The sequence below is a fragment of the Megascapheus bottae genome, chromosome 8 (assembly GCF_031878675.1).
Source record: "Megascapheus bottae isolate mThoBot1 chromosome 8, mThoBot2.hap1, whole genome shotgun sequence".
Classification (NCBI taxonomy): domain Eukaryota; kingdom Metazoa; phylum Chordata; class Mammalia; order Rodentia; family Geomyidae; genus Megascapheus; species Megascapheus bottae.
This window is the reverse complement of record NC_143516.1, coordinates 34,004,525-34,027,941: the sequence shown is the minus strand read 5'-3', so window position 1 is coordinate 34,027,941 and position 23,417 is coordinate 34,004,525. Positions and strand designations below refer to the sequence as shown.

The window sequence follows — 23,417 nt, the reverse complement described above, 5'->3', positions numbered from 1 at the left end:
CCACGGAGGCCTTCTGAATCTCACATTCTTCATCTATAAAATAGGATAACCATTCTTAACACTTAAGGTATTCAGAAAAATTCACAAGTCAATGTTGATAAAGAACTTAGAAAAATGCCTGTTACCAAGAAACCTTGTGACACAGTTTGCAAAAAGCATCGGCAAGTTCCTCCCTCAACACTATCTTATATGATTTATTTCTATTAAATAACCAGATTTGATACTTAGGACAAGTATATAAAGTATTGTTTACCCTTGTCTCTATTTCCTAGGATTCCCTATTCCTCTTAAGAATAAGCAATATGTTGTAGTTGATATTCAAAGCAGGGTATCTTAGAGGCTTAAATTTTATGCTTCCAAGAACCATTTTACTTCACCTCCCTAAATTTGCCTTGCCCATAGCTATTTAAGCACTCAGAAGCCAGGGGACAATTTTGGTTATTTTGATGGAGTAGGTTGAAGGATAGCTCAATAGAAATAAGCATACTTGTCGACTTCAGTCCATCTGAGTGAACTGTCCAGAAGAGTGATGAACACCATGCTGAGACAGAATTTATTAAAATAGAAAATGTATTATGTTCTTTAAGGAATACCTTAATGCATACACCTGTTAGATGTTCTGTAAGTATTTGTTGAGGAAAAAAAGCCTAACTGCACAATAGAGAATATAGATGTTCATTCTTTTTCAATTTCAGTTCAAAATACCTGTCATCAATTATTCTCAGTGCTAAAGTTTTCTGGGGGCAGATCTCTCCAGTTTTAGAGAATTATATTTCAAAAAGAAACTCAACTATGCTTCAAGGCATATATAAAAATAGGTGTGTTATTTCAAATAACAAATATAATCTTATTACAGTAGATATAAAAAGGTGTATTAACTGGCAGGCAGCCTACTGAAGCATGATGCATATGCTATCATGAACAGGTCAGTAGCCTAAAAGTATCAAAACAATCTCAGAGGACACATATAACACAACCACCAGTGTTAGTGTTCACAAGCTGGTGACACATTATGCCTGCAGCAAAATAATGGGAAAAAGGCAAAAATATTCTACTTTCAATTATGAAAATGGTCTTCCAGCTTAATGATGTTTAAGCTAATGGGCTACTTAGGTATAAGACTCATTGAAGATCATTTGATTAAATGTTACACCTTTTGATTGGAAGGTGACAGTATACAGTGAGTATATATTCATTAACCTTAGTGAAGGCCATAAGAAACTTGCTCAGGATAACTTAACCCAGAAAATGAAATGGTTCAGAGTCAGCCCAGATGAAATCACATCAGCAAACCACACAAATCTTTAATGCTGGAGAATATTTCAGACTACTAAATGGAATTTCTCCAAGCTGATACTAAGAGCCTCAAACTAGCTTGACTCAAAATTCTAGTCTAACAAGGTTCGGTATGATCTCAACTACTCATTCCATGAACAGTGCCCAGGTCCTGAGTTTAAGCCCCAGGCCTGGCAAGAAAAAGAAGAAGAAAGAAAGGAGAGAGAGAGAGAGAGAGAGAGAGAGAGAGAGAGAGAGAGAGAGAGAGAGAGAGAGAGAGAGAGAGAGAGAGAGAGAGAGAGAGAGAGAGAGAGAGAGAGAGAGAGAGAGAGAGAGAGAGAGAGAGAGAGAGAAAGAGAAGAAACCAATGAGCTATGAACTATGTGTACTTTTGAAGGCTCCCAATCCCAGCTGCTCTGTTTCTTATGTGGCTATCACCTGATTCTGAGCTAAGCAAAATGATAGGTCATTACTATCCCCATTAAAGTGCTAATAAATTTGAACATGCTCCCTTTAATACTGTCACTTGCTACCTGCACTGTTATAATACAACTTGTATATAAAATAGTTACACCAAAGAAAAAAGAACCATGGAGAATCTTGGAGGGGTTTAACCTGGAAAGGGCAAGCTGATCTGTATTTTAATTATACTTCTCTTTTAAGCTTTAAACACACACCCAAAAAGACTAAAGAGGAGGAGAATTAATGATATGCATTAGACACTATGTTGGAAATGAACTTTACAACTTGAGTTGGGGGGATGGGAAACATGAGAGAATGAGGGAGGGGTAATACTGTTCAAAGAGAAATGTCCTTATTACCTTGCTTATGTAACTCTCACCCCAGGCACATAACCTTTACAATTAAAAAAAAGACAAACCAATAAAAATGCTACTACCAAACTTAAGACAGCCAGTGATAGCTGGAACCTGGATAAAACATTGAGAAAATAATAATAATAACAACAATAATAGAATAAACACCTGGATATGTTCGAAATGAAATCAATAAAATTTGATGTTTTGTTGGATATGGGCTACAGATACGGAAATGACACCAAAGTCAAGGTGAGAGTTAACACTGTCAAAGAAGGAAATACTAGAAAAGTAGCAGATCGCAAGGAAAATTGGAAGATCAGTCTCAGCATATTCTTTCAAGATATGTGACAGAAATTGGGGTTCTATGAAAATATTTTTCTTCTCTTCAGTAGGATTTCAAATGACCATACTTCCTTAACTCACTTGATTTCATTTTGCCAAATGTAAAAGACACAGCAACGAACTAGATTGCTTCTGATCAGAAGCTTCTAGAGTCTAGGTGAAAGAAGTCCCATCCTCATCCTCTGCCAAGGTGATCAACAAAGGCTGACCACCAGTCAAAACACTTGTCATGTAGAGTTCCTAGAATCTGGAAGTCTTCAGCCATAGCGACATTACCTCAACATCCAGCTAGAGATGGTGGGTCTATCGGCAGTGGAGTATAGTATTCAGAGGTAAAGAATAAATCAGGGCCTCTTTAATACTTTCACGTAATGACACTGAATGAAGTAAACAGGAGAATATGCTGGGAAAGACTCCTGGAGCATTCAAAGTTGATGAAAAGTTTAGGAGATAAAGAAATTTACCTAAATTGAGAACCAATCAGAAAAGAAAGACTGAAAACAGACAAAGCAAGTGAGTGAATTGCCCCAAGAGGTCTGAATGAAAACTGCAAGTTGATCATGTATTTAATGCCCATACTGTAAGTCATCTTGACAAATCGCATTGTTAGATATGCTACTCACTCGCTCTTAGACTTTGGAAAATAAACCAAAAGCAGTCAATAACTGAAAGGTGTTCCTTCTGTGGTGGCTGACATATTCTGAAAAGTATTGAATCTGATATCTTTATAAAAGGATCTAAGTATATTTTGATTTTTGATGGTATTTAATACACCATATTATTTTCTCTGTTATTATTTGGTGTTGCAGTTTAGAATTCCCAACTTCACAAGTTGCCCTGAAACCTTCCATCCATTTTTTCACCTTCTCATCTAGTCTATCACCCTCACTCTGACATTCTAAGAAAGTAGAAAAGAAGTCTGTCTTTCAGTATGAATTAATCCCAAAGAGCTTGAGCTCTCATTTCAATAGATATTATTTTATTGTCTATTAAATTCACTAATTTTAATAAACATCAACTTTTCACAATGCACTTAACTCTTCTTTGACTGCACAAAGTAAGTTGAGGATGACCAGGACCAGGGGCTCCCTCCTGTAATCCTAGCTGCTCAGGAGGCTGAGATCTGAGGATCATGGTTCAAAGTTACCCCGGGCACAAAAGTCCATGAGACTCTTATCTTCAATTAACCACTAGAAAACCGTAAGTGGCTCTGTGCCTCAAGTGGTAGAGTGCCAGCCTTGAGCTAAAGAGCTCAGTGACACCGACCAGGCCCGGAATTCAAGACCCATGTTGCATAGCTGCAGACATACTGTAAACATCAACAAGTACAATATTAGCAAATGCACAGAAAAGCTCTAGGGCAATTTTCCCCTGTATGACCCAAAATATTCTATGTCCCCAAATTTAACACAATATAATATTGGGCCATAACTAACAATGCCAGATTAATATAGGCAGAGCATCTATTCTCTAGTTTTCCATATCACATTTACATACTTTGGCTCACTGTGAACAATTTGCTCTTCTACTACATAACATTTGTCTTCCCCTTGAATACATTGTTTATGTAGATGTGTATGTACATGTATATGTGTATGTGTATGTACATGTACATGTATATGTATATGTATATATATATACTATCAAGTAGTAGTTGAACTACTCAATGTCACAACATTCCATCTTACAGATAGTTACACAGTGAATACAGATTGGGTTAGAGAAGGTTGGCTAAACTGACATTCATAAGACAAGCTAAACTAGATTCTTTTTCCCCTTCCCTTAAGTCTTTCACTTACTTTGGAGATATTCTTGCAGACTTCCATGTCTCATCAACTCTGTAATAATATAAATTGGATCTTCCAAAGTGCAAACAGCATAAAGCTGGATAAGCTTTGGGTGTCTTAAGCTCTTCATTATCTGCGCCTCCCTCAGGAAGTCATTTGGATCCATTGAACCTGAAACAAGAAAAGGAGGAAATCATTTTACGATATTGACCCATTCCTATTCTCGAGCAGCCTGATGGGAATCATCAGAGATTGCCTCCTGCCTCTCAGTAATGTAAGAGCATCAGTGTCACAAATCTCCCAAGTTATCAAAGAATAGAATCAGTTCAACCAGGGCAACCTAATTACTAGATATGTTGTTGTATCAGGAGTGAGAAGTTTATATGTGATGACCTGTGGGTGAAGAGTGCTGGATCTGAGTCCATATGAAAAATGAAGAGAAAAACACAGAGTGACGGTTTAATTGATAAAACAAGGCAGACATCTTCAGAGCTCAAAGAAAAGAGAATCTATTAACATGAACTCTGAAGTACGATGAATGCTTGATTACTCAAGTCAGAGCTCTTTGTTTCAGGTGCCAGGATAAAAACTGGTGGCTACCCCACACTTCCACCCCCACTGTGAGAGCAGCTGGGGGAATTTTAAAAATATATATGGCATTCTGTCATATTTGTGTCCTTCATCTTGTAGGAACATAGGCAACAGACCAATCAGAAAACATTCAAAGAGTGGCAGCTTTTTTTCACCAGCTTTATATATTCAAAGTGAAATTGATAGTTAATATCCTGTCCTTTATTATCTGCTTCCATCATGATTCTTAAAAGTTTGACCAAGCGATAAAGGAGATGGTACTTTAGCCTATTTCGAGGACTCACCTATAGTTAAATTGTACTTAAAAGGTTCAACTCTGACACACTCAGGCAGCATGCCAAGGCATTAACCTCAAATAAAATCTAAGCGGAAGGATACCTGGAATTTACATTGCATTAGTTATTTTCAAATCTCTTATTTCTTGTAGGCGATGATGCTTCAGAAGCCTTATTGTCACGGATGGAATGCTGTCAGGTGCCATCTTAGGATTCACCAGGGGTCGCATATCTTCCATGCATGCTTGGAAGCCATTTCCTTCATCATCTTTTCCATAAGGCATTACAACCAATATTTAAGCCTAGGCATAAACAGACTCTAGGAGTCTAAGGCACCATTGTGACCTATCGATTAACATGAATCTAAGAATAGTTCCAGGTGATAATTCTGCAAAAGTCACAAAGATCAGCATCCAGGTCCAACAGACTCCGGATTCTGCAGAAACCTCCGCTCTGCAGCTAGCTCCCCGTGTGATCTTAAGTGATTCAACCTCTCAGAGCTTCCGTGGCTAATGTGAGGCTGATTATCCTGTTCACACTGTAAAGCAATTATCAGGAAAATAGCAATATCTGGAAAAAATAGGCGATGATGGCTGATCCTTATTTTTACTACTATACATTTGCATACTCTTGAGAAAACCAAACAAACCAATTGTTAATAGTTTTACTCTGATTATAAAGAGAAGAAGGGATATGGCCTTAATGTAGAAAGGCACATTTCCTATTCTTCCACCACATTATTTTTGAGCTCCTTCAATTCCAACTCTACCACTGGTTTGCTCCACATAATAAAATAGGACAAAATTTGGAGTCATAGTAGAAAATTATACCTGGAAATAAAAGAGGCTCCTATACCAAACCATTACTTAGTTATTGGTTGAATAACTAGTTAAGCTGGTTGTATAACTAGCCTGTGTTCAAATATATACATTATCACCCAACCATCAAATTTTAAAAAATATGAATCTGATTTATGGAACTTCTAAGGATAGCAGAAACTGTAGCCATTATGCAATGTCTGCGGCACAGTGAAACCATTCTCAAGCCAGACTGTGTAAGAGCTGAGATAATGGAACAGCAGGCTTCTCTGCAGATAATGCTGTTAGAACACTGCCCAGTGGCCACAATGGTTATAGCACATCAGCGACAGTACAAAAAGAAAGACTCAACCTCAACTCAGCTAGCAGTGCAACATTAAATATTAATTTTTTCCTGTCAAAGCTACTGTGAGAGTTGATTTCAAGCTCATCTTTATTGCGTGGTAGTCAGCTAGGCAATAAATAGCTGCTAAAACTGATGAATGGCCCCAGTGAAGTGAAGACATTTAACCAATCACCAAAACTGTTTGCTGCTATTACACTGTAAATCAATAATAATTATTCCTGTTGCAAAAAAAATCATGGCTTTTTCTTAGTATAATAAGCATGATTTTTTTCTTCTTCTTTGGCCTCCAGAAGGCCTTTCTTAGAAAGGATATCCTGCTGTTTGTTTTTTTTTTCTTTTTTTGGAAAAGAATGATTTGATTGGACAATAATGTTCAGTTTCATATGTCAACAAGATTAGGATTTAAAATACTATCTACTTGATGGTTGAAAATAAATCTCAGGTGCTGGAATAGACTGTCTTTAGCAGATGTATTTAGATGGTAACTAGTCACATAAGAGGGCTTTAAATTGTTTTACCTGGAGGATAGGAATGCTGGAATTAAACTACTGCTGCACTGGTAAATCTGTACCTCAGCAGGAGCATCTGTCCACTATACTTAGAGGCTAACATTATTTTAAGAAATCACTTTAAACTTTCTGTACCTTAACTCAATGTGTCCTCATAAAACTCTACAGATCAGACATAGCTATAATACCTACTTCCAGATGAGGAGATTCAGAAAGGTCAATCAGCTGTCCAAGTGTTACAGACAATAGAATCAAATTTGTACTCAGGTTCATCTTACCCCAATCTTCATGCCCTTAACTATGAAAACTCCAAGAACCAGACATTTTCAGTTCCTGGTATCCTGAGGGTCTCCACTGCTTTTTCATAATAGACTATTACAAAATAAATTCTTAGCCATTCTCTGAGTTACTTGGTTAGCTACAAATAATTAAGAAGTTTTTTCCTTAAAAACTTGACATATGATAAGATTTATAAGTATATGTCACTTCCATGTATATAGATGTGTATCCAAATCCCAGTTTTGCTATTTATTGACTTTACAATAATCACAATAATAAAATATTTTATTGGTAATTCATTATAAGCCATAAACTATGTAAAGCATTTCCACCAATTACCTAATTTCATTTTCATATAACCCTTCAAGGCTAGCTTTATTGTTACCTCTATTTTCCAAGCAGAGACAGAGGAATAGAATAGTTCAAACTTTTGCTCAATAATACTTGAGTAGCAAGTCCCAAAAAAGTTATTCAATCTCTTTAAATTCTTCTAGCCTCTCTTTAAAATGGAAAGACTAATTGATTCCCCGGCTAGATGAATATTGATCTTAGGCTAGTTTTACTTTCCAGGAAAGAGGACATGAAGATGGAAATAAAAACAGTTCCTGGACTTTCAAAAATGAACTGTTTCAGATGGACCATTTTCCCTTTAATCATCCAATGAGTGTTTAATAGTTAATCCTTGAATAGCACCCATGTTCAATCTGGTATTAAGAAAATATATTTTAGTCGATATTTTTATCTAAAGATAGGAACAAAGGGGAAGAAGAACATTAGAAGACTGAATCCTAACTTTAAAGAAATGCAGTACTAGAAACTCAAATTGGAATATTTTAAGTTTAGCTGATCCAGGGAGCTGGCTTTCTGTTTCAAGGACTGTCTGTGGGTCAGAGTCACCTTGGGTAGAGAGAATGATGAGAGCACTGGCTCACTTCCAGACCCGGCTGCCCCATAACATCTTAGTATACATATAATATATAATACATAATATATTAGTATAGTATATGTAGCCTATATAGTATATATAAAGTGTAGTATATATAATTATATACATATATATAGTGGTATACTATGTAGAAGCAAGGTGTGCTCATAAAAATCAGTGGATGCCATTTCAATTTTGATCTCCTCATACCTGGTTTTAATGTTTTTACGGCAACTGGGGTGGTATTGTTCCACAGACCTTCCCATACTTCACCGAACTGGCCGGATCCCAGCTTCTTCAAGAGCTGTACAGAATTGCGGTCTATCTCCCACTGGTCTGCCGTTTTATATGATAAATCAAAAGGTGTTGGGACCTGAATCTGTTTCCAGAAACAAGGAAAATACATATGAGGAAAACTGACGCTTGTGATACTTTCTGTGGAAAACAATAATCACAATAAATGACATTCTAATTACTTTAAAGTGGAAAACCACTGTGGGAGAATCTGCACTGCTGTCTCTGTTTGCTGATCTTGCCCCCAAACCTGCACCCTCATGTCTGTCTGTCCCACCCATCTGCAGCCTCACACTGCCTGACACAGGTCTCTGCCAATTTGCCAACTGAACCCTCCCCATGTCGAGACTTGGTCACCACTTAACCTCACTCACAGGGCCTCCACACCCTGTCATTAAATAATTTATTTTAAGGTGTTATATATCTTACAGAATAAAATTCTACTTTTTCTGAAAATTATTTGTTCACTCCTTTGTCTGTTCCTTTAGTTGAATTTTTTAATTCTGAGCATCAGATGGGTATCATTCAGTAAACAAAACCAGCAAAGAAGCCTGCCTGCATTCCTAAAGCTTCACAGTCATGTATAGTGTGTGCCATCCTGTCTCTGTTGAACTGACAAACAATGTGTGACAAATACTCGACTGTCTCAAAGAAAGAGAATTCAAAGATATGCCAGCATAGCTTGCGAGCATTTCACCTTTAAGCATGGTTTATCCAGCCTGACACATAAGCCATCGCTTTGGTGGGTGTAGTAGTTTACAAATTCATTCAGTGTGGAGAAAGTTTGCCTGCGGGTAAGGAAAAATCCCCCTTCATCCAGTCTTCTGATTCTGTAGTGCTTCACAACTCCTTCATCTAAAACTGAAACCCAAAGTAAATCCTGTTAGTAAACTTCTCATCAAAACCAAGCATAACGCAGTCATGACATTCAAAGTACACTACTTAAATATTGAATTGTGTGATTAAATGAGGAAGAATGCAGATAGGGTAACATTGATCAAGATGCATTCTCCTCATAACCTGACTTCTGGAATTGAAACCACTACAGCATAAAAATGTATTTTAGGGAAAAAAGAATGCATTTATTTGTGTTGTGATAATTTTTCACTGCAGAGTTAAATTGATACAAAGTTTTGTATATACATCTATTTGTTTATTTGAATCAGGGAAGGGAACAGGAAAAACAAGTCGATATGACAGAGGACAAAGTGTGAACGAGTATAACAGCAATGTTCACAGGAAAATATGTTGGAAATGAACTTTACAACTTAGTAGGGAGTGAGAGGAAGGAAAAGGGGAGAAAAACATGAAAAGAGGTAACAATGTTCAAGAAATAATGTACTCTTTATCTCACAAATGTAATTGTTACACCTCTATACATCACCTTGACAGTAAAATATAAAAAATAGAAATCAAAAATTAAAAAAGAAACTGGAAAAGTAGCAGGTATAAAATTAACCCTCAAAAATCAGTGGATTTCTTGTATACCATCAATGAGAAGAGTGAAGTTGAAATCAGGAAAGCAACTCCTTTTGAAATAGCCTCAAAAAAAATATAATACTTAGGAATTAATTTAACCAAGGAAGTAAAGGACCTCTATGATAAAAACATGAAAAAGGAAATTAAAGCAGAACTAAGAAAATTTAAAAAAAAAAACTCCCATGCTCCTAGATTGTGAGGATGGAGATGTGCCAAGAGCTATCTACAAATTCAACGCAAATCCAGCAATATCCCAATGAAATAGAGGAAGCAATCCAAAAAATTATATGGAACAATAAAAGACCCCTATAACAAAAGCAATCCTTAGCAGAAAGAACAGCACTGGAGAAATAGCAATACCAAACTTCAGACTCCATTGCACAGCTATAGCAATCACAGCAGCTTGGTACTAGCGCCAGAACAGGTCCGAGGACCAATGCAATAGAACTGAGGACCCAGAAATCAACCCACAGACCTATGGCCACCTAATTTTCAATAAGGGAGCAAAAAAATAGGATGGAAGAAAGTCTCTTCAACAAATGGTGCTGGCAGAATTGGTTAAGCAGAAAACTAAAACTGGATCCTTCTAGGTCACCCTACACCAGGATTAATTCCAAATGGATCAAAGACCTTGAAGTAAAACCAGATACCCTCAAAACTTTACAAGAAGAAATAGGAGATACACTAGAACTCCTTGACATGGGCTGAAACTTTCTTTATAAACACACAGAAACACAACAATTTAAAGTTTGGCCAAATGAGACTACATGAAACTGCAGAGCTTCCGTATGGCAAAGGACATAGCTAGCAAGTTAAATAGAAAGCCCATGAAGTGGGAGAAGATCTTCACACAGGCAAGGGACTCATATCTAAAATATATCTCCAGCTCACAAAAAAATTGAATCATTCAAAAACAAATCCTCAAAAAAACAACTATCCCATTAAAAGGTGGGATAAAGACTTAAAGAGAGACCTTTCTGAAGAGGAAATCTTTGGCCACATTAGAAATGCAAATCAAATCAACTTTGAGATTCCACCTCATCAAGGATTCTTATAACCAATGCTGGCAGGGATGTGGCTAGAAGGAAATGCTGTAACGCTGTTGGTGAGAGTGCAAACTTGTTCAACCTCACTGGAAAGCAATATGGCGATTCCTCAGAAGACAAAGCATAGAGCTCAATTGTGACCCAGCAATCCCACTCCTGGGCATTTACCCAAATGTCCAGAAACAAGGACATACTAAAGCTACTAGAACAATGATGTTCATTACAGCACCATTTGCCCTAGCTAAGTTATGGAACCAATCCAGATGCCCCTCAGTAGATGATTAGATCAAGAAGATGTGCTATTTATGTACAATGGAATTCTATGCCGCCATCATAAAGAATGACATCACCCCATTTGTAAGGAAATGGAAAGACTTGGGGAAAAAATCATATTAAGTGAAGGAAGCCAAACTCAAAGAAATATAGGCTCAATGGTTTCCCTCGTTTGTAATAATTAGTACGCATCTAGTATTCTCCTAGCAGAGGACCACAATAGCTCAAAAGCTACATGCATATGACTATATAGGATGAGACTAAATGAAAGGATCTCTAGGATATGGAAACAAGAGCTTTATCTTGTGTGATTGTTGTTCTTAGTGTACTATGTTATTTCTCTTTCCTTTTGTTGCCCTTTGGTTAATCTCCTATTGTTACTGTATCTGACTTTGTTACCTGGTATACTGTATATACATTTATTTGTTTATTTGAAACAAGAAAGGGAAGGAGGGAAACAAGATGATTGGGAGGGGGTCGGGGGAGAGAAAATAGGGACAGAAACATGAAAGGGTTATCAATGTGTGAGAAGTGATGCACCTACTCCCTGGGGAATGTAACTGTAACCATCTATACATTACCCTGACCTTAATTTAAAAAAAAAAACTTAAAACTGAACAGCTATAAATCATATCACATCTGTCCCAATTCATTTATCTACAATGTAATGAAACTGTTAGAAGTGGAAACACAGCAAAATACAAAATATACCTGCAATTTATATAAATTATTGGCCTGAAAAAAATCTAAGCTTGGCTAGTTATCAAAAAGACAGTATACAAATTATAGCTGAGTTATCCAGCAAGCCAATAGGTCAGTAGTTAGAAGTGAAGAAAAGCTATTTTTAATTCCCCTTTTTTGAAAACAAGGTAAGACATATTTTAGTTGGAAATTGAAGCAAACTATAATAAACACAAATTGACCAATTTCATTTAATGGACTACAAAAGATCTAATGGCTTCCAAGTTAGAGATTAAAGTTAATGGATGACTGAAGAGCTAAAATACACCTTATTTTCTTAATAAGAGATGCAAATCACAGAGATTAATAGTCACTTTGGCAATTGCTATTGGTCATAAAGAAAACACAATATAACTAAATTATATTACCTACGCACTTGTCTTACAGTGGATTGCTCTCAGTTCAGATTTGTTAAGCATGTCAGTACTTCAGCTGCAGAACTATATATACATATATATGGCTAATTATAAAAATACAATAAAGTCATTCATCAACAAAGTCAGGAACCTTATGAGTGAATCCAGTGACTGGGAATCTAGAGTTTATAATCATTTCCGTCCTTTGACCTAGGGGAAAATATTCATTTGATTAATCAACCTATTAATCTACCAGAACATGTCCAAAAATTACAATGTATCACAAAGATGTGGGTAAGTATATGAAGAATACAATAAAGGTCTGTTGAACATTGAAACAGTGCATCCATTTATGAACATTAGCTTCTATTTGAACCATGCATACCACAAGTTATCTGATCCTTTGGCTACTTCCATATCCAGAATTGGTCATTCTGGGAGTGTTCCCTGTCATTAAATGAGATCTGAAACTGCAGTCCTATTTGTCAGACCCAAATGCATTCATACCCCCTAACAGTAAGGTCTTACCTAACACCACCTCAGACAATAGCAATGCGATTTCACTAAATAAAAGTCTTAAGAGATTTTTGTCTCACAGAACTTGAATAATTATAAAGTCAAGCTATTTCAAAACTAGATATTTAAAGAACAGAACTTCTCGAAAATAACTTTGCAACATGTATAAATATAGATTTGGAAACTGGGTCTTAAAGCCCCTACTATGCCTCATCAGTGCAGTGAATAATATCAGTATAATAAGTATTTGGGCATTTCATAGATAAACAAATAGTCAAATGAGAAGATTTTCATCTTTAGTCTCCTGGCATAATCTATGCATAGTCTTATTTATTCCTCCTGACTGATACTAATCTGTTTCCACACTGAATAAAACAATGTGAGTTCTTTGACTGAGCAAAGGATTGAAAATCAAGAACTCTCCACCCTAATCTTATTCTGGCAGTGATTTGTTCTTTGACCTTAGGCAAGGAATTTCATTTCAGTTTCCTTACCTAGAAAATGAGAATAATGATCTTATCTATATGCCCCCACAGGGAGAGCTTGAGTGTCTTTGTTCACAAAGAATGATAGATATTTCCAATGTGCAATGTGTAAGTGTCCTATTTACAATATCAGTACTATCAAATAGCATTGTCAACAAATGAAAGACATTTCCACTAAAGTAACATTTTCCATTTTTTGTGCAATAATAGCTACATAACACAGTGTCTATCAAACATACTCAGTGCTACTATTTCTAGGGGACAGAACACCTACACGTATAAACTCCTACTGATTTGCCTCATTTTATGAAGGTTAGTACAAACTTCAAGTTTAGGTAACCTTGATGCTTCTCCCTACATCAGTGCCTCGGCACTCAAACCAACTTAGTTCTACAAGTAGAAAAAACATGTCATTGACTTATATTGCATCTCTCATTGAAACAGAATTTAAGACATATGCTTACTTTATTCTGAATTCTTCCTGTACAGCACATAGAGCAGGACTCCAGTGTGTATAATTTTAAGAGGAGTTAGTATACCTAACTTAAAATATTATTGGGCCAGGCATGGTGCCAAATGCCTGTACTTCCTCTACTTGGGAAGCAGAAATCGGAAGATAACAATCCACAATGAGCTTGAACAAGAATGCGAGATTTTTATCCCTAAGCAAACTAGAACAAGAACAGCAACAAAAGGCTAGGTGTATGGCCCAAGTAATAGAGCAAGCACTGAACCATCATGAGGCCCTGAGTTGAAATTCCATATATGTTTGCATATAGATGGGTCATTGTCTTCTACGAAAACAAAATTTTCTTTGACCCAAGGAAACAAACACAACTGATTCATGTTATACATACAACTAAACTACCCAGTCCAGGAAAGTGCCAGGCTTTCATCCAAGAATGGTTCATATACTTTGAATACTGAATATTTTACTGTTAATATAGTTGAATGAGATAGGTTCAGATTAATTAAGAAAACACAGACTCCCCTAAGACCCAGCAATTCCACTACTTGGCATTTACCCAATCATCCAGAAACAAGGACATACTAAGGCCATTAGTACAATGATGTTCATTGCAGCACTATTTACCATAGCAAAGATATGGAACCAACCCAGATGCCCCTCAGTTGATGAGTGATCAACAAGATGTGATATTTATACACAATGGAATTCCATGCTGCTGTCAGAAAGAATGACATCGCCCCATTTCTTAGGAAATGGAAAGACTTAGAAAAAATCATATTGAGTGAAGCAAGCCAGACTCAAAGGAAGATAGGCTCAATGGTTTCCCTCATTTGTCATAATCAGTAAAAACCTTGGGCTCTCCTAGAGAGATTTACAATAGAAGAAAACCTAGATACATAAGGCCATATAGAATGATGCTAAATGAAAGGACCTCTAGGATATAGAAACAAAAGCCATATAATGAGTGATTGTTGTCCTCGATATACTGTGTTACCTCTCATCTCTTTTGCTGTCCCTTGATTATCTCATATTGTTACAGAATTTTACCTTGTTATCAGATATATTGTATATATGTTTATTTGGTTATTTGAAATAGGATAGGGAAAAGGAGAAAACAAGATAAGGCGCGGGGTGGGGGAAGGGAATTGGGGACCAAGACATGAGAAAGGGTATCAATGTTTGTGAAGTAATGCACCTTCTATCTAGTGAACATAATGTAACCCTTCTATTAATTACAATAAAAATATATGAAAAAAAGAAAATGTCTATGTTAGTTAACTACATTAGACTACTTAGATAGCTCTTATGTCCTAGAAACTTCCAGGAAGTCTTCTAGTACAGGAACAATGTTTGTCAGAAGTATCTTAATCAGGTAAAAACCAATTATTTCCTCCATAGCACTCCCCCATCCATTTCTGGCTCCTTGGATTAAATTCAGTTTAGCTGGCCCCTAAATTTGCAGAACAGTCTGTCAATTTTATCATTTACTCACGTTCATCTAAGCAGATCAATACTTTTTTCATCAGTAATACATAATTGTAAATATTTAGTATTTTGTCTGCTAATTTACTTGAAAACATGTCTACCACAATTTTGTGCAAAAGTAGTTTTTCAACATCTGATTCTGCAGAGAATACTCCAGAAAATGACTTGACTTTTTATCCTCTCAAAATTCCTTATTCCTCACTTGATATAATTAAATACAATAAATCACAAGATAGTATAATCTCAATTACTTGAAGAAAATCTTACGCAGGATTAAAATACAATGTGACATAAGAATAATAATTTTGGCTGGGAGTTTGGCCTAGTGGTAGAGTGCTTGCCTAGCATGCACAAAGACCCGGATTCAATTCCTCAGAACCACATACATAGAAAGGCCAGAAGTGGCATTGCGGCTCAAGTGGTAGCACTAGCCTTGAGGAAAGCCCAAGTACAGTGCTCAGGCCAGGAGTACAAGCCCCAGGACTTGCAAAAAAAAAAAAAAAGAAAGAAAAAAAGAAGAAGAAGAAGAAGAAGAAGAAGAAGAAGAAGAAGAAGAAGAAGAAGAAGAGGAGGAGGAGGAAAGAGGAGGAGGATAAAGAGAAGGAGGGGGAGGAGGAGGAGAAGGAGGCAGAGGAGGAGAGAAGAAGGAGGAGGAGGAGGAGGAGGAGGAGGAGGAGGAGGAGGAGGAGGAGGAGGAGGAGGAAGATGACTTAGATTTTACAACTTTCTTGAAGTAATTTACTTCACTATTTTAATTAATTCATATAATTTCATCTATTACTTGTTTTGGAAAGGTTCCAATTGTTGCATAAATTACAAATTATCTCAAAACAAAATTTAAAATAAGTGGATCTGGGGGCTGGGTGTGGGACTCAGAGACAGAGCACCTGTATAACATATGCAAAAACCCAGGTTCAATCTCTGGCACTCAAAAACTAAAATAAAACCCAAGGTTCCTCGAAGGAAATACGCCAAAAGGTAAAGGACAGAATGATGACTCCAGAAACATTTTATTTTAGATATGCATCCAAATTGGTGAGATGTTAACAAAATATTTGGCTCTGCACCTTTTTAACAGCTCACAGTTGAAAGAAAACATATTCACTTAATTCCCTGGGTAAAATATCAACAAACTATTTGTCCAGCACACACACACACACACACACACACACACACACACACACACACACACACCTATTTCTGGTATTAAAGTGAGAGAAATTTCTCATATAGATCTTCTAAAAGAAATGTATAGAAAAACAGAATGAAAAAAGTTCCTGACAATATGCCAACATATTATACAGATCAATTCTATGATGATCATTATTATGATCCAATCTCCAAAGTGAAATTCAATTGAGGAAGAAGAGTTAAATGCATAAGATATTGACTATAGTATTTTTCATAGCTACCAAATTGTAATAAGTCTGAAAGTAAGACTAAATTGTAACAACTGTATAATCATAAAGATCACCTACCAAAAAGAAGTGTATAAATATATATGCATATATTTACATTACATATATATGTTTACATAATATGCTAAGTAAAAAATAGGTGATTTATAAAGTTAAGAACATAATTTCAAAGATGATGATACCTCTGGCAACTCACATGTCACTCTAAAGGAACCTAGATGATATGCCTTGTGGAAACCATAACTGCAAATGGATAAAGGAGATTAAGCTTGTCACATGAGGACAGCTCTCCAACTGACAAGTTTTGGGGTGTTTTACTCCATCTGTGTTCTAAGGCAACTCTATTAAAGGCTTTTCTTTTTTTAGGAGAGCAATATAAAAATTAAGCATCTAAAGACAAGCTCTATCAAAACATTGTCCTCTGTGACACTGATATTTTTTGTGTAAAAGAGTCATGAAACTTATTTCTCGAATATAGTTAAAATCATAACTCATTTTCTCTTTCATAAGTTAGTAAGAAGCAGTGTATTTCTCATTTTGCTTTAACTGCCAAAAAAGCTTGGAATAAACTGACTTTTATGTTTTAGTGTTTTTTTGACTGTGCGTCAGCATTAAGCCAACTTAAAATATGTTGTAGACATGAGGAAAATCATGCACCAATTGAATGAAAAATATTCAAATGGCATGGTATACCTATTAAATATAAGAACCAGCGCCTGGAGTTTGGCCTAGTGGTTAAAGTGCTTGCCTCGTATGCATGAAGACCCGGGTTCGATTCCACGGTCCCACATACATAGAAAAAAGCCGGAAGCGGTGCTGAGGCGCAAGTGGTAGAGCTCTAGCCTTGAGAAAGTCCAAGGACAGTGCTCAAGCCCTGAGCTCAAGCCCAGGACTGGCTAAATAAATAAATAAATAAATATAAGAACCAAATTCTAAAGAAAGGAACTAAACTGCCTGATAGTGGAACAAGCTGTTTCTCTAGATTTCTGCTCACGGAAGTTTCTCCTAAAGAGGTAATAGACATTCCTTCAGAATCTGTTAATGAAAAGGCAAGAGAAAAGGAACATGGACTATGTACTACCAGAAAATTTCGAGATGCTTTAGTTTTGCTTTTGGTTTTTGTTTTATTTTGGTTTTGCCAATCCTGGGGCTTCAACTCAGAGCCTGGGCACTGTCCTTAAGCTTTCTCAAGGCTAGCATTCTGCCACTTGAGCCACAGCACCACTTCCAGCTTTTTTCTGTGTATGCGGTACTGGGGAACCCAATCCAGGGCTTCGTGGTTTCTAGGCAAGCACTCTACCACTAGGCCACACTACTGGCCCTTGTTTTTTTCAATGATGAAAAAAATGAAGCCTAGTCTTGGATTCTAGCCCTGCAAACAATTTAGATTGCCCCAGACCTCTGAAGGCAGTAGTAACAGATGTAAAAGTAATGCTTCTTAATATTTCACTACATGTCTACTTCAACGACTATATTCATTCCACAGTTATTGCTATTGTTTATTTTATTTCTTCTTCTATTGGACTGTGAGCCTTTGATTGTTGGGACCATATATTAAGAAAACCTAAGAGCCCCCTTTAGACATTAAATACATAAATACTAGAAGGATGGATGGATGAATTCAAAGTAATTAAAGGAAAGCTTTTCCTAAGGAGTATACATATAATTAAAACATAGAAAACCCTGCTCATTACAATTACATAAAATGGGAGTATAATTTTGTTTTCTTATTCTTCTTTTATGTTTTTGCTGCCTCTGTATTTTACTTTTCACAAAATCTTTTAAGAAACACCTGCAAGTAGTTACATGTTAGTTCTACAGAGAAAAGGAATTGAAAGGAAGTCCCTGCCCTCCTAGAACAAAGAGTAAAGTAAATTTTAATCTCTGATGTGCATAGGCTTTTGGGGCAGCAGAATACTTTCTCTGTGGTTTCCATGCCAAAGTTTCTAAGAAATTAATGCAAAGCACATTTCTAAAATGCATTAGAAATGACTTCATGATTAATGGGATGCTGATAGTTATAAATTAGCTGATATGCACGTGTAATTTTAAATATTCAGTTTAAGATGGGACCTACTATCTTATCAATTTCGATTATAGTTACTTCATTCACTTTTTATACTATGAACACATATTTCATAGCCATCACCACCTAGAAAATAGATGTGTAAAATCATAACATAAGTTTAAACCCTAGCCAATATTTTTAGACTAGTAAAGTAAAATTCCTACCAATTGGCCCAAGTTCCTAGAAATATTTTTCTAATTCTCAGTTTTTTTCGAGTAAAATCAGTTATTTCCTCTTGTAATTTAGCATATTGGTAATACAGACTGCATGTTGTTTTCTGGCATACCACAAGAGGGAGCTCATGATTGACTGAACCCCTCAGGTGGCCTCAATCAGAAGAATGGAAATAGTAGGAAGGTGACATACAGGTTGGATTTTTAAATAAGGATACTTGAGCCACGTACATAAAATAAAGGAGGAACTAGAAAACCTGTAGGTTATTGGCGCTTATTTTAATAGTCAAAACCTCTTGATTGCCTTTCAATCAAGGCTCAGCACCATAGCTTTTCAAAACTATTCACCTCTCTCTCCATTTCTCAAAACTTTTGTTTCTCTCCTTTTTTTGTAGTGTGAGATCCTGAAGTTTGTTATCTGAGCAAAACATTAGATCCAAAAATCATGTCCAGGGGGGCCTGGAGTTTGGCCTAATGGTAGAGTGCTTGCCTAGCATGTGCAAAGACCCAGGTTCGATTCCCCCATACCACATACACAGAAAAAGCCAGAAATGGTGCTGTAGCTCAAGTGGTAAAGCTCTAGCCTTGAGAAAGCCCAAGGACAGTGCTCAGGCCCTGAGTTCAAGCCCCAAGACATAAAAAAAAGGAATCAGTCCTAGGACTGTAAAAATGTTATCCGTAATGAATTAATCATGAGTACACACACAATACCTACAATATAATACCTGTCTTGACTATTCAGGCACATTGATGGAAAACATGAGTGAACATCTAACTCATAGATACACATATTATTTTAAGGGATTAAAGGGTATATCACAGAATCCAGGGACTGGTGGTTCATGCCTATAATTCTAGATACTTAGGAAGCTGAAATCTGAGGACTATTGTTTGAAGCAAACCTGGGCAGGAAAGTTCATGAGACTCTTACATCCAATTTGAGCATCAAAAAAGCTGTAAGTGGATCTGTGGACCAAGTGATAGAGTGCCAACTCTGAGCACAAAAACTCAGGGACAGTGACCATGCCCTGAGTTTAAGCCCCAGGATTGGCACACACAAAAGAAAGTATATCACAGATCACTTCCCTATTGTTAATTTAAAGAGAATCATATGATTTTTCAAGGCAACACAGTTCTTTATACTAGATATCATCTGTGCAAAAATACTAAGTTGTATCCACTTCTTTCATTTATTATTAGCTATAGCATTTTATTATGTTTCCCTTGTAATGCTATCTCCTAATAATCTTTTACAGAAAGTCATTTTGTTCTCTTTCCAGAGTTCTTTTTTTCATATATTTTATTGTAATTAATAGAAGGGTTACATTATATTCATCAGATAGAATGTGCATTACTTCACATATATTGATATCCTTTCTCATGTCTTGGTCCCCATTTCCCTTCCCCCACCGCCTTCCCTATCTGATTTCAAATAACCAAATACACATATATACAATATATCAGATAACAAGGTGAAATACTGTAACAATATGAGATAGCCAAGAGACAGCAAAAGAGATGAGAGATAACATTGTACATTAAGGACAACAATCACTCATTATATGACTTTTGTTTCTATATTCTGGAGGTCCTTTCATTTAGCATCATACTATATGGTCTTATGTATCTAGGTTTTGTTCTATTGTAAATCTCTTTTAGGAGAGCCCAAGGTTTCTACTGATTATGACAAATCAGGGAAACCATGAGCCTATTTTCCTTTGAGTCTGGCTTACTTCACTTAATATGATATTTTCTAAGTCTTTCCATTTCCTTCCAAATGGGGCAATGTCATTTTTTCTAATGGCAACATAGAATTCCATTGTGCATAAATACATCTTGTTGATCCACTCATCAACTGAGGGGCATCCAGGTTGGTTCCATATCTTTGCTCTGGTAAATAGTGCTGCAATGAACATGGTTGTGCTAGTGGCTTTAGTATGTCCTTGTTTCTGGACAACTGGGTAAATGCCAAGTAGTTCTTTCCAGGGTTCTTAAAGCACTGCATAGATGATATGATTATCACACTTAGCCTGGTGTGATCTATTTAATTGTTGCCCAACAATTATTCATGGTAAACATAAATGAAATTGCCATGATGGATCAACAAATGAATGAGTCCCTGAATCAAGTAAATGGTTGAACATTAGTTCCAAATATATTTCCCAATACTTTGGAAAATTCCTTTTCTATGCATTATTTTTTCTTCCCTGTGACAAAGGTAATAAAAATAGAAGGTGGAAAATTCTTATTCTGGCTCAAGTTTTCAGAGTCCTCTACCCATACTCAGCAGGCCCCATTGCTTTCAGAACATGCCAATGGAAGGGCATACTGGAGGAAACTGCTCACCTCATGACAGGAAGCAGGGAGAACAAAAGGGCCTGGGAACAAGATGCACCTGTCAAAGTCAGGCCTCCACTGACTTAAATACTCCAGCCCCCGACTCTGTAACAGCCCACTCAGCTATAAAGTCAAGGAAAGTAGTGAAATAAGTGCCCCTGGCATTTCATCTTTACAAATGTGCAAAGCCCATAATCTTGTGACCAAACCTTTAAGACAAGTCTTTGGCGATAAGGAAAAGCATGTCATAGCCAAACCAAAACAATATGAAAACAAGAAGCAGCAAGGAAAGAAGGTCAGGCATATCTTTTTTTTAACTATGAAACCTCTGTAAGCAAGTATGTACTAAAAAAGAAAAGAAAATCATCTACATACCAGACACTATGTTAAAAAAGTAAAATCAAAACTTAAAAAGATCAGAAATGTAAAGCATAATCATACAATAGCTGGTGTGAATCTTTCCAGAAGCACAGTATAATTTAAGGTTATGTGAAAGATCCAAGCTGGAAATGGGTTTCGGTAAAACTATTAAAGACTGAAATGGCAAAGTAAATAAGAAATGATGTCATTTGTAAAGCAGAGCTATTGAAGGCTTATGACTCTTCATAACAAAAGAAAAGAATGACATATGATGACCAAATTCAATGAATAATCTCCCTATTGTACCAAATGTAAATAAATAAAGGTCTGGATGTTTGGAAAGATTTGATTATATATTCTCTAATGGGTAATATCACTGTATCAATGTGAAGTTTCCTTGAGCAGTAATAGCACTGAAGTAATGCAGGAGAGTAATCATATCACATGCATACTAGTAAAATTTTAGGGTTGAAAAACCATATAATCTGAGAGAGAGAGAGAGAGAGACAGAGAGAGAGAGAGAGAGAGAGAGAGAGAGAGAGAGAGAGAGAGAGAGACAGAGAGAGAGAGAGAGAGAGAGAGACAGAGACAGAGAGAGAGAGAGAGAGAGAGAGAGAGACAGAGACAGAGAGAGAGAGAGAGAGAAGGGGGGGATTTATTTCCCAACCTGAATGTTAGAAAGTAAACTGCAGAAACTGTTCAAAGTTGGGTACAACTATGTAACTTATCTGCTTTATAAAGTTAAGCCAATAAAAGTGTGCCTTTGAAGGTCTGGGAAGTAGCTCAGTGGCAAAGCCCTTGCCTAGTAAGTGCAATGTCTTCGGTTTAATCCCCAGTACAAAAAAAAATACAGTTTAATCCTCTCCTCCCCCCCAAAAAAAGTATTCCTTTGAGCTTTATCAATCAGAGGAGGGGAAAAGAGAAGAAATTCTACACGGGGCATATTAATTTATGGTGTTTAATGGTGTGAATGAGAATTTTAAAGCCAATTCAATTTTCATTCTTCTGAAATTACTTTTTACCCTAATCTCACAGAATTTTTAAAATATATCCTTGAAATTGAAGTGAACTGGGAAAACATCTGAGGGACAGATATTTTAATATATTTTGCTTGTGAAACTACATCCATTCAATCCAAAAATATGGTTGCTGTTGTTTTTTTTTTTTTTTAGTTTATAAAGCTCAGGAAAATTTTCTTCTCCTGCATCATTCATGTCATTTGCATTTAATTATGCCAGTAAATTTAAAGAGAACTTTCCACTTTATCCACCACGCATCTTCACCTTCGTCTCTATTTCTTCTACCCAGAGTTCCTCAGGCATGTAGGAGCACCAGCTGCTTTCTGCAGGGGAGACCGCTCCATTAGCTGTGATGACTGTTATCTCTTATTTCACAGAATTTGTGCTCTCTTGTTCCTAATGGTTTCTAAATTAAATGTGTTTAGAATTATTCTTCTGTTCCTTTTAGTGTATACATCTTCCTCTATATCTTCAGATTATCATGTGTCATCTCGTACAATTATTAAACTTTTTATATTTAAAAAAAGTTCTCCACAGAGACATTGGAACTCATAGGCACAGGCAAAAAATTCCTGAACAGAACCCTAGGGTCACAACAGATTGGAGAGAGACTCGATAAAAGGGATTACCTAAATATAAAAGGTTTCTGCACAGATAAAAACATAGCTACTAAAGTAAAAAGACAGCCAACCAACTGGGAAAGGATATTTACCAATAATATATCAGACAAATGCTTAATATCCAGTATCTACAGAGAACTCAAGAAACTAATCCCCTCCAAACCCAACAAACCAATCACTAAATGGGCAAGGGAACTAAAGAGAGACTTATCAAAAGAAGAGGTTAAAATGGCAGAAAAGCATATGAGAAAATGCTCATCATTCATGGTCATAAAGGAAATGCAAATAAAAACAACCCTAAGATACCACTTTA

General features: G+C 36.3%; 1 protein-coding gene across 1 annotated transcript in view; it reads right to left on the bottom strand.

The window, feature by feature from the left end:
- Frk (fyn related Src family tyrosine kinase) overlaps positions 1-23,417 on the bottom strand; it is an 86,910-nt gene that overhangs the window by 5,509 nt on the left and 57,984 nt on the right. Inside the window, exons 3-5 of the mRNA XM_090338253.1 lie at positions 8,957-9,120; positions 8,176-8,344; positions 4,235-4,393 (exon numbers count right to left, since the gene is read on the bottom strand). Coding sequence (XP_090194379.1) covers positions 4,235-4,393; positions 8,176-8,344; positions 8,957-9,120 — 492 coding nt within the window. The remainder of the gene's footprint in view (positions 1-4,234; positions 4,394-8,175; positions 8,345-8,956; positions 9,121-23,417) is intronic.